The sequence below is a fragment of the Catharus ustulatus genome, chromosome 21 (genome assembly GCF_009819885.2).
Source record: "Catharus ustulatus isolate bCatUst1 chromosome 21, bCatUst1.pri.v2, whole genome shotgun sequence".
In the NCBI taxonomy this organism is placed as follows: Eukaryota; Metazoa; Chordata; class Aves; order Passeriformes; family Turdidae; genus Catharus; species Catharus ustulatus.
In genome coordinates, this window is record NC_046241.1 from 1,258,016 (window position 1) to 1,269,112 (window position 11,097).

Genomic DNA, 11,097 nt, shown 5'->3' on the forward strand with positions numbered 1-11,097 from the left:
GACTGTGCCACAGAACAGAGAGCTGCTCTCCAGCTGACAGCAGGGGGGTCAGTCCATCCTCTCTTTAATCCTGAAGGTTTTCATGCAATCACAGAATATCCTGAGCTGGAAGGGTCTCATCAGGATCACCCAGCCCAGCCCCTGTCCCTGCCCAGCCCCCCCAACAATCCCAGCCTGTCCATCCCTGGCAGCGCTGTCCAAACGCTCCTGGAGCTCTGGCAGCCTCGGGGCCGTGCCCATTCCCTGGGGAGCCTGGGCAGTGCCAGCACCCTCTGGGGGAAGAACATTTCCCTGAGCTCCACCTGAGCCTGCCCTGGCCCAGCTCCAGCCATTCCCTGGCTCCTATCCCTGGCCCAGAGCAGAGATCAGAGCTGCAGACCCTGATAAATCTCCCTTCAGCCTCTCCTTCTCCAGGCTGAACCAATGACCACCCCTCCTCCGGTGATTTTTACACCAGCAGAACTCAAACTGTGCATTGTGAAATTCCTGTAATTTCTCCATTCCTTGTGAGACCCAGAGCCCAGGATACATGTTCAAAACCTGTTTAGATTTTCCAGAGTGCAACATTTGCAAAACCTCAATATAAACAAACAAATACAAAAGCTCTCTGCAGGGCAGAATAAGACAATCCTACACTGAGTGACCTCACACAGGAAACCCTGAACTGGAGATGCTGACATGGATTTGCAACACCCAGTCCATAGGACAACTCAAGGAGTAGGACACAAAGTGGTACCTGGAAAAGAAAATATTTCCTGGCCTTGGACATTTTCTGTAAGTGAATCCAGGGGGATGCAGATCTCCTTTGTGGAGGCAGGAGGAGGCCACCACATGCTTCTCCCTCTGAGCTCTCTAAATGGAAATCAAGTTTGAAGTCACACTCCTACCAAAAAGCAAAGTGAGAAGGGCAGTAACAGAAGCTGAACCACACACCAAACCTGAGGTGCCCTGTGGTTACTGCAAATGTTTGGAGGACACCTGGGAGCTGAACTGAGAAGGGAGAAGTATATGGATCAAAATTACAGCAGAAAGGGTACCTGCAGTATAAAAACAGTCCAAAAAGTGGGAAATGCCCCAAGACTTGATGCCAACCAAGGCTGGGCCAACACTGGTGCTTTGAACACACCCAAACTCCAGAGCAGCCATGACTGCAGCTGCTGTAACACATTGGATTCCTATTTTTTTCTTTAATATAAAAAAGCAACCCAAAGTCATTAATGTCCCTGTCCCTCTGAGCTACTCTGCTGTCCAGAGCTTGAAGGTTCTGTCGTAGGAGCAGGTGGCAATGAGCTGCCCATCCAGGGAGATGTCCAGGCCCATCACCTTCCCCTCGTGCCCTGCCAGGGTCTTCAGTGGGGACCAGCCTGGGTGGGTCCAGATCTTGGCCGTGTTGTCGTAGGCGCCCGTGAGCAGGAAATTCCCATGGTTGGCTGCACAGGAGGAGAAAAGGGGAGTGTAAGTGAGACTTGCAAACATGACATTTCTGCTCACAGGCCTTGCTGAGCTGCAGATGTGGATTTGAGCTGCTGGAGGGCAGGGATAGGAAGCAGGAGGGACTCACGTTCGAACCTGACGCCGGTGACCAGGTTCTGGTGGGCAGGGATGGTGTAGATGCATTTCCTCTGCCGCAGGTCCCACACCTTGCACGTGTTGTCCCCACTGCCTGTGGCCACGTGGTACCTGCCAAGGAGGGGAGGCAGAGCAGTGTTTAGGGAGTGAGGTTTGTACTCAAAGCTCCCACATCAGTGCCAGCTCCCTCCTTACCCGTTTGGGGAGAAGTTGATCCCGTAGATCTCCTTCAGGTGCCCTTCCAGGAACATGATACAGCGGCCTGTGCGCAGGTCCCACACCCGGCCAAAGGCATCCAGGCCTCTGCAATCACAGGATCACACACTGGGCTGGGCTGGATGGGACCTTACAGATCATCCTGGCCACGGGCAGGGACACCTCCCACTGTCCCAGGCTGCTCCCAGCCCCAATGTCCAGCCTGGCCCTGGGCACTGCCAGGGATCCAGGGGCACCCTGTGCCAGCCCTGCCCACCCTGCCAGGGAACAATTCCTGCCCAATATCCCATCCAGCCCTGCCCTCTGGCAGTGGGAAGCCACTCCCCCAGCAGGAATCTCTGGTGACAGCAAGCCCTGGGTAAGGTTTCCCAGCCCTGCAGAGCCAAGGGCAGCTCACCCCGTGCCGGCGAGGGAGCCGTCGGTGTGGAAGGCAATGTCATAGACGCCCTTGCTGTGCCCCTCCTGGTGCAGGATCTCCTCCTGGGCCTCCAGATCCCACAGGCGCCAGGAGTGGTCATAGCTGCAAGAACAAAGCACTCCTTAAATCATGGAGTCACTGGGATTGGAAAAGCCCTCCAGGACCATCAAGGCCAAGTGTTAACCCAGCACCACCACTGCACCCCCATGTCCCCAGGTGCCACATCTGGATGTTTTTTGAACCCTTCCAGGATGGTGACTCCAGCCCTGGGCAGCCTGTTCCAGTGCCTGACCACCCTTTCTGTGGAGACATTTTTTCCCCAATATCCAACCTAAACCCTGCCTGGTGTAACTTGAGGCCATTTCCCTTGGTGTCCATGTAACTCCAGGGAGAACAAGATATTTCACCAACTCTGGGAGCATTTTATTCCCACCTGAGACCAAGAGTGTCTCACTCAGGGGCAGGGATATCCCAATGACCTGCTGTCACTGACACTGCAGCTGCCCAGCTGTGGTCACCAATGGCCATGCCCTGCCCTGGCACCCCAGAGGCACCAGGTGGTCATTTCTGAAAGCCAGTGCCCAGGTGTCCATACCAGGTGGTGCCCAGGAACCTCCCAGATGGGTGCCACATCACACGGGCCACTCTCATGCTGTGTCCCTCGATGTCTGCCACCGGCTCATCACTGAAACACACAACAAACCATTGGCACTGGCCACAGGCTTCTGCCTCAAGCCAGGCCTTTGCCCACACATTGGGATGGCAGCAAAAGCTCTGCTGATCAAATCAAACCAGGCAGGAACATGAGAACTGTACCAATGACTCTGAATTCTGCCTTTGAGTCACAAAGCTCTGAGTGAAACCCTTTCTCCACACCTCCTGTTGGCTGTAAAGCTTTCCTGGGATGAAGATTAATGAAAATTAACAATCCTGTCATTAGCACTTTTGGAAGTACAGAAACACACCACGTGAACTTCAGGGAGTTCTGAGAACACAACACCCTGAACTGCAGCAACTGCTGCTGCTCTGAAGGATGCAGGGGGACAGGATGGAGGGAATATTTATTCTCCCAGAATGACAAGCAGCACGTCAGGAGTCTTCACACATGATCTGAACAGCAATGAAGTTTCTTTCCAACAGGTTAATTAAGAGATGTGGTCACTTGAGCCTAACAACCCCCCTGTCTCTTTGCACAGAGACACTTTGCTGTTACAAACTGTGATTTTCAGCTAAGGATAAACAACTGGGGCTCTGGGAGCTGCCTGCCCTTCCCAGGAGCATTGCAGGCTCCACTTCTCAATCAGCTGATGCAGAGGCTCAGTACCTGAACCAGTCTCCTCTTCCCAGGCCTGAGAGAGGTGCTGCCCATCTGCCAGAGCTACTCTCTGCAGTGACAGCCACTTGTTTGCAGCACAGGCAGAAGTTTTTGTGCCTGGTTGTGCATTTGGTGAATCCCTCTCCAAATCCCAGTGCTTTCCAAGCACCCAAAAATTAATTTCTTAATATCCAAGAGGAGCAATTTTCTCTTAAGTGAGATGTTAGAATGAAACAGTCCCCAAACCTTCCATCCATCAGCCCCAGCAGTTCAGCAATGCCCAGCAGCAATTCTGCCTCAATCCCTGTCAGACAATCTCCCTCACCTTGACTCCCTAATCAGGGTGTTCTCTCTTCTTGCTGAAGAGGCTGGCACATACTGAGGCCAGGGAGTGCACTGGGGTAACTACAAGAAAAGGTCATATTGGCAGGAGGATGGTAAATGTCTGCAGGAACATGGAATAAACCCCAGCACAGCAATGCTGCAGCTGTGCACATCTGGAACAGTTCTGACCTTTCCAGGTTCCAGAGTTTGACAGAGCCATCAGCGGCACAGGAGGCCAGGCTGACATCCTTCTTGTCCAGGGACACCGTGGCCTTGGGGTGGAACACGATCGCCCCCACGTTGGTGCTGTGTCCTGAAGGGCAAGGAAAACCAAAATTCAGAATCTGCTACAGGATCTTGGCCAGTTCTTCAGAAAAGCAGCATTTCCTTGGTACTGGTGAGGGAGGTGCCAGTAAACACTTTCACTGTGTCCTCACTGCTGGGTGACACCCCCAGCCAAACTGCACTTCCAGGAGCACCCAAGGCAGAGCATCCAACATCAAGGTTTGGAACCCTCAAAGTGCAGACAAAATTCAATGTATGAATCAAAGGATTTGTCCTCACATCTGTATTTAGTCCAAGTTGTAATCACTGCTCAAAGAACCTCACTGTTGTCAACTGACCCACCCAAAACTGCTTCTCTTTGTAACTCAAATAACTCAAATCAGGATTGGAAACCAAACCAAACTGTTCAGAAATAGAATCAGCAAACTTGGAGCTGAGGTGTGAGCTAAAGGCCAGGTCTCCCTTCTCATTATATGACACATTCCCATGCTCCCAAGGCAAGGGATGCTCTCAGTAAGACAGAAATCTGCCCAAACACAAAGTAATTCAGATGGGGGAGCTCAGCACAGAGAGGAACTGAAGAACCAAAACCCTCAGTGAGAGCCGCTCGCTACCTCGTAAGGTGTGAACCAGGTTGCAGTCAGGCACAGACCAGAGCTTGCACAGCCCACTCCTGTGGAAGACAAGGAATGGATGTCAGTGGAGATGGAACACCATGGAACAGATCCTTGTTCAACCTGCTCAGATCAATGAATCTCTGCTCAGCTCTAAAATGAAGTGATGAGAGCTCAGAGCAGCCTCTCACAATTTCTAAGCCTCTAAAAACATTGCTGTGCTCTGCCAGCCCCCAAAGCAGGTGCTGCCAAGGCAGTCTCACCAGCAGGCTGTGGCCAGGAGTTTGGAGTTGGGGCTGAAGTGGCAGTAGGACAGCGGGCGATCATCCCCGATCTGACTGCAGAAATTATTCAAGGACTGTAAAAAATACAAAGAAAACCATTAATAAATGACTGAGTGCAACCAGCCCAGAACTATCCCCAGGCAAAGCTTGAGGTGAGGGAGGCAAATGTGCACAGGAGGAGGCAGAGGCCCTTGAAAGTCACTTTCAAAGGGAGGAGCTGCCTCAGAGCTACTCCAGCTCCAGGCAGGAGGGCCAGGGCCAGCCTGACCCAAGTGGCCCAGCCTGGCCTGGGGACACAGCTCAGCCCCACAGGGCCACCCATGGTATGTGTGTCCCCCCAGCCCAGAGCTCTGCAGCTGCAGCTCTGACACAGAACTGGCTGGAGATTGGCATCTTTCCACAGCTCATCCAAAGAATCCAACCAGACAGACAGGGCAGAGGGGAGAAGCAAATCCTCTGGAGTAAACAGGATTAGGGGGGCAGCACATGCTGTGCCTGAGCCTCTCTGCTTGGTTAAGCTGGGAATCTGGCTTAGCATGCTCAGAAAGGGCAGCTCAGAGTCATCCCAGCCATGTTCAGCACCCAGAGCTGGATATTTCCCCTGGATTCCCTGGCTCCCCAGCCAGCCAAACCTGTGCCAAAGCCAGGAATACATTTCTTTAGCTCACAGGCAAGTGGCAAGGCAAGGCAGGGATGTCTCTGCATCCCTCTGCCATGCACAGGGACAGATTCCATCTCCCTGGAGCACTGTGAACGTGCTTTAGTGACACAGAGAAAAAGCAGAACTTCCCAAGATTGCAGAGACTGATGTGCATCTGGACAGCACCTCAGGCAGCTGAACTGCTGCTGAGCTCTTTGGAGGATCAGCCAAACGCTGTGAACACAGCAGTGGAGCAGCTGCCAGACCTACCCGCAGGGATTTGTGCAGCTCCTGCCTCTGGGATGTCCTGGTGGCCTCGGGAATCTCCTTGAGCAGCCGGGCCTCCTCCAGCCGCTTCGCTGCCCTGGGGACAGCACAGTGAAGTGAGACCCCTCAGCACTGCCCCTTCCCTGCTGCTGGAAATGCCTTTTCCCTGCTCTTCCCCCAAACTGGGCTAATGCTGGATCAGTCCCTGACAGCTCGAGCTCTGGGCTCACTAGACCTGCCTCCCCACTCCCTGGATTTCCCGTGCTACCCACAGTGGGATCTGCACTTGGATTTGACAAATGAAATGGGAGTGGATTTTATTGAAGTGATGGTCACATGAAAAGGCCATCAAAGACATTATTTCCAAACAAAATACTGATCTGTCCAGACTAGCAATTCTGAAATTACTACAACAAATATATTTCTATCTCTTCATACATTTGGTTTCTGAGCTTGTGAGTGGTGACTGCTATTTGCAAGGCTTCTATGGGAGATATTTTCACAGTACCAACAACAGTAGAACTAACAGACACTTCAGGAAGTATTGATGCACTGGGTGAAGCCAAGGCATAAGACAAATGAAGCATGTTATATTTTAAGCCCTTCAAAGTCACTTAGTACAAACTGAGGAGAGTTTTTAGGCATTCCTGCACAATTTCATGATATATCCTCTCCTATCACAGCAAAAGGATGGAGGGAGATAGACAAAAGAGGATTTAAATTTAGAAATCTCACAGTTATACTTTGGGGAAGGAGGGACATGAAAGAAAAAAAAACACTTTACTCTCTTGTGTATAATTTCTAACATGGATCCCTTTGGCCAAAATTCACTCCCTCCTCCTCTGTGCTGTTTTCTCTCACCTGGGGAGTGAGTAGTTGGCCAGCCACAGCCTGGCTGTTTTCAGACTGCGTGGGCCCTCGTGGTACCAGGTTTGCTGATACTGTAAAAACAGGAATAAAACTGATGGAAAAGTTCTGGTGCTGCTGCCTCTGCCTTCATTTCCCTCAGCTCCTCCCAGCACCTGCCCCCAAACCCTGCTATGCTCTGGCCTCTTTTTAAGGGCCTTCTGCACAATTGTAAGCCCCAGGAAAAGCGATTTTGAGAGATAAATCAAATTCTCTGCCCTACAGATCCAATCCTGACATGCTGCAACTTCATTCAACATGACAGCTGAACTCATCTGCATTTACTGACATGTAATTACTGACATGACCCTTTACTGGGTGTTTACATATCACCCAGTAAAGAGAAAACCCAGTGCTGCAGAAATTATTTCTTACAGTACAGTTCAAAAATAGTAAGGTAGAATGGACTCAGAAGAGAGACAGAAGCAGAAAGAGCAATCAAAGGCAGAAACAGATGCAGCAACAGCAACATATTTTTTTCTTCTCAAGTGTAACAAAAAGGGACTTGCTACAGTAGGTAAGAGCCCGCACATCTGCTCTCCTGGTCTGCACACTGAGTCCAGCACAGTGAGTAAAACTCACACTCTGTGCTCCTCACTGAGACCAAACATAGCCACAGGTTTGCTGAAATGGGCAACACAGAAAAAGGCTGAAGGGATGACATGAGAATCCACAGGCTGGCCAAAGCCAGGAGTCCTGGATGTATCCAACCTGGATATACCATCCCTCCCTCAGCACTGAAGGGACAGGAGACACCTTTACCTCTTCTTTGGACTTTTTGGACCTGTCATCATCTTTCCTGGTCTTTTTTAATGCATCTGTGCCAACCACTGAGAGGATGTTCCTTAACCTGGAAAAGAAGTCATGATGCTGGATTTAGTCAGTGAATTCCCAGCTCACCTGACAAATATCAGTGTGACATTCCCTCTGCCTTGGGGCTCTTAGAACAAAAATCCACACTGAGTTGGGTTGGAAGGGACTTTGAAGCTCATCCAGTGCCACTCCTGCCATGGGCAGGGACCCCTCCCACTGTCCCAGGCTGCTCCAGCCCCAGTGTCCAACCTGGCCTTGGGCACTGCCAGGGATCCAGGGGCAGCCACAGCTGCTCTGGGCACCCTGTGCCAGCCCTGCCCACCCTGCCAGGGAACAATTCCTGCCCAATATCCCATCCATCCCTACCCTCTGGCAGTGGGAGCCATTCCCTGTGTCCTGTCCTCCTGTCCCTTAGCCCTCTCCAGCTCTCTTGGAGCCCCTTTAGGCCCTGGCAGGGGCTCTGAGGTCTCTCTGGAGCCTCCTCTTCCCCAGACTGAACACCCCCAGCTCTCCCAGCTGCCCTGTGGCCCAGCACTGCTGCCAGGGCTCACTTCACCCCAACTCCCAGGAAAACCTGAGGGATTTGCAAAGTGGCCATTCCCTGCTGGCAGACACAGCACCTCTCCCTGCGCTCTGCAGGCCCCTCTCCGAAGAGTGTGATGGGCTCCCCCAGGGCCCTCAGGCAGGCCTTGACCTCGGAGTCATCCGTGGACACGTTGATCTGCCGGGCGCGCTTGCGGCGCTCGAACTCCGCCAGCACCTCGGCCTGGCGCTCGCTCATGTGGTCCTCGAGGTCAAACACCTCCCCTGGGACAGACACAGCCCTGAGCACACAGAGCCACTACAGAACAGCTGGGGCTGGGAGGGAGCCCTGCAGATCACCCAGAGCAGGTGACACAGATGTCTCCAGAGAGGGACCCTCTACACCCTCCCTGGGCAGCTGTCCCAGAGCCTCTGTGCCCCTGGATCCCTCCTGAGTGGGAAGATCCAAGCAAGGAGCCACCCATCCCTCTGGTTTGAGGCGATGCCCAGAGAGCAAGCAGAGACATTTGGAAGTATCACATCTGCGGGGAGGGATAACAAGGGGTGATTGCACAGCCTCACCACTGCTGATGTTGATGTTGCCAGCCTCCATGGCAGCCTTCATGCCTTCCTTGCCCAGCAGCCCCGACTCGCCCTTGGCCAGGCGCTCGCGCTCCTTCTCCTCCAGGCTCCCATAGAAGATGGGCGCCCGCTTGGCTGGGGGTGCCTCACCCTCCTCTGCAGGCTTGGCCTTGGGGGGCTGCAAGGAGAGGAAGAGTGTGGAGTGTGTCTGGGGATAGAGGACCATCCAACAGCCTGGCTGTGCCACAGAGCCGAGCTATGCCAGCAAAACCGGGCTGACTACCATACAAAGTCCCTCTCAGAATCCCAGACTGCTTTGGGTTGGAAGGGGCATTAAAGACCACCCAGTCCCACCCCTGCCATGGCAGGGACACCTTCCTCTATCCCAGGCTCTTCCAAGCCCCGTCTAACCTGGCCTGGAACATTTCCAGGGATGGAGCAGCCACTGGACATTGAGATTTCTGCCCAAAGGCCAAAGTGCAAAAGTAAAATTCCACATTAAATTGCTTAAATCAGGCAGAGTTGTGTTCCTATTATTTATTGTCTACAGAGGTAGTTTTTGAAAAAGTTTCAGAACACGAAGCTTTTGCTCCTCCTGCTGAGTGCCAGCGCAGACAGGAGCGATGCCATCCTCCAGTTCCCAGCGCCCTCCCTGGAATGCTGAGCGGTGAAAGGTGCCCGGCTCCCTCCCGGGAGAGCAATCAGGATTGTGTAAAAAATGCAGGAAAACACGTGAGCCTTCGGGCTCCTTTAAATGGTTCTGGTGTTACCAATGCATCGTAAACCCCACACAACAACAGCAGCCACGACCCTCGCGGCCTCTCCCGCTCCTGCGGGCGGCGCCGCAGCCGTGCGGAGAACGGGCCCGGACCGCCCCCATCGCCTGGACACTCACCTCGGGGGGCCGCGCCGCGCTGCGCGCCGCCGGAGCCCGCGCGGTGGCCATGGCGGGAGCGGGACCGGGAACAGGACCAGAAACCGATAATAAGCCTGGAAGAGGAGCGGGAACAGGAACCACAGAACGTGAACACGGCGAGACAACCGCGCTCGGGCTCCGGCGCCTCACAGCCACTTCCGGGTCGCGCAGGGCATGTCGGGAGGTGTGGCGAGGCGAGCGGCGCACACGAGGCACGGCGGGACATGCAGCGCTCCGTAAGAGTAGGGCACGCAAGGCATGCCGGGAGGTGTGGCGGGGTGAGCGGCACGCGCAGAGCACGCCGGGAGGTGTAGTGCCCCTTAAGGGCGGGACGCGCGGGGCATGCCGGGAGGTGTGGCGGAGCGGGCGGGGCTGGCTGAGGGCGGGAGCGCTCGGTCCTGTCGCGGGTGGCGGTGTCGCCGGTCGCGATGCTCCGACGGAAGCCGACGCGGCTGGAGCTGAAGCTGGACGATATCGAGGAGTTCGAGAGCGTCCGCAAGGAGCTGGAGGTGCGCGCAGGGCCGGACGCGGGGGGCTCGGCCCGCCCCCGGCCCTGACCGGCCCGTTCACCCGCAGAGCCGCAGGAAGCAGCGGGACGAGGCGGAGGCGGCGGCGGGTGGCGAGGAGGCGGCGGCGATCGGAGCGCTGGGCACGGAGCACAAGAGCCGCGAGCAGCTCATCAATGACCGCATCGGGTACAAGCCGCAGCCTAAGGCCGGCGGCCGCACCGCGCACTTCGGCACCTTCGAGTTCTAACGGGGGCTGCCCCGGGACCCCGCCCGCCCCCTCTGAGCTGTTACATTTTTTGGTTAACGTGTCCGTGAACGCCCGTTGGCCGAGTGTTTTGTTTTAAATAAACATGTTTTGGTTTTTTTTTTTTTTAAGAAAAGAAGAATAATCCCACGAGCTGCTATAAATGGCTGCAGTGAGCAGGTGGGGATGGGAACACTTGGATCACCTGTTCCCTGCTTCTGTGAGCAGGGGCACAGGACACTGCGGGAGGATCCTCTGGGAAAATCATTTGGTGATCTTAAACCAAGTGGATTGTGGCCACCTGAACCTCCAGTCCTACCTGCTGGTGGCCCCACTGAGGAGAAGGTCCTGGAAGTGTCTGATGAGTGTTTTGGGATAAAGGTGCCACAGTTCTGCGTGCCAGGCACTGCTCTGTCCTTTCCCGAGGCAACCAGGAAAGAATCCCCTGTCTGTTGAATCATCCAGTCCCAAATAGATCCCAGAGCTGCTTCCCAATCCTTGTCACAGCTGGGATGTGGTCTGGGCCCTGAGCAGGGAATGGTTGCAGACCTGGATGATGGGCTGGGCCCATGGATGTGGAGTGATATCCCATATTTTCTGACTCAGCAGCCTTTCCTTCACACTTGCCTGTTCCATCTCCAGCCAGCCCTGCTGCCCTGGTTTGTCCTTGGAA

At 54.3% G+C, this 11,097-nt stretch overlaps 2 protein-coding genes across 3 annotated transcripts; one reads left to right on the forward strand and one right to left on the reverse strand.

Annotated features, from left to right (window-relative positions):
* Positions 1-471: 471 nt before the first annotated feature.
* On the reverse strand, positions 472-9,887 carry PRPF4 (pre-mRNA processing factor 4). 2 transcript variants are annotated; one of them, XM_033077820.2, is made up of 14 exons: positions 9,651-9,887; positions 8,756-8,933; positions 8,272-8,458; positions 7,601-7,688; positions 6,794-6,873; positions 5,936-6,029; positions 5,005-5,099; positions 4,742-4,800; positions 4,032-4,155; positions 2,799-2,888; positions 2,183-2,305; positions 1,765-1,872; positions 1,570-1,680; positions 472-1,430 (listed from the first exon to the last, which is right to left on the reverse strand). In XM_033077820.2, the coding sequence occupies exons 1-14, from the start codon at positions 9,699-9,701 to the stop codon at positions 884-886; spliced, it is 1,935 nt and encodes a 644-aa protein (XP_032933711.1). In that variant the 5' UTR covers positions 9,702-9,887; the 3' UTR covers positions 472-883. The 2 variants fall into 2 exon arrangements, with proteins under 2 accessions (XP_032933711.1, XP_032933712.1); XM_033077821.2 differs by having other exon boundaries at positions 1,150-1,430; positions 1,562-1,680; positions 9,651-9,885.
* Positions 9,888-10,033: 146 nt separating this feature from the next.
* On the forward strand, positions 10,034-10,550 carry CDC26 (cell division cycle 26). The gene is made up of 2 exons (XM_033077723.1): positions 10,034-10,180; positions 10,248-10,550. Exons 1-2 carry the CDS (start codon positions 10,100-10,102, stop codon positions 10,425-10,427), a joined length of 261 nt encoding a protein of 86 aa, XP_032933614.1. The 5' UTR covers positions 10,034-10,099; the 3' UTR covers positions 10,428-10,550.
* The last annotated feature ends 547 nt before the right edge of the window (positions 10,551-11,097 follow it).

What these genes read in the sequence shown, in the direction of transcription:
- PRPF4 (XM_033077820.2), bottom strand. Translation starts at nt 9,701, where the DNA reads ATGGCCACCGCGCGGGCTCCGGCGGCGCGCAGCGCGGCGCGGCCCCCC. An exon ending in CCAAAAAGTCCAAAGAAGAG is followed by an intron (nt 6,874 to 7,600) that starts GTAAAGGTGTCT and finishes CTGTTTTTACAG; the next exon opens with TATCAGCAAACCTGGTACCA. An exon ending in AAACTCTGGAACCTGGAAAG is followed by an intron (nt 2,889 to 4,031) that starts GTCAGAACTGTT and finishes TGTGTGTTTCAG; the next exon opens with TGATGAGCCGGTGGCAGACA.
- CDC26 (XM_033077723.1), top strand. Translation starts at nt 10,100, where the DNA reads ATGCTCCGACGGAAGCCGACGCGGCTGGAGCTGAAGCTGGACGATATC. An exon ending in GCGTCCGCAAGGAGCTGGAG is followed by an intron (nt 10,181 to 10,247) that starts GTGCGCGCAGGG and finishes GTTCACCCGCAG; the next exon opens with AGCCGCAGGAAGCAGCGGGA.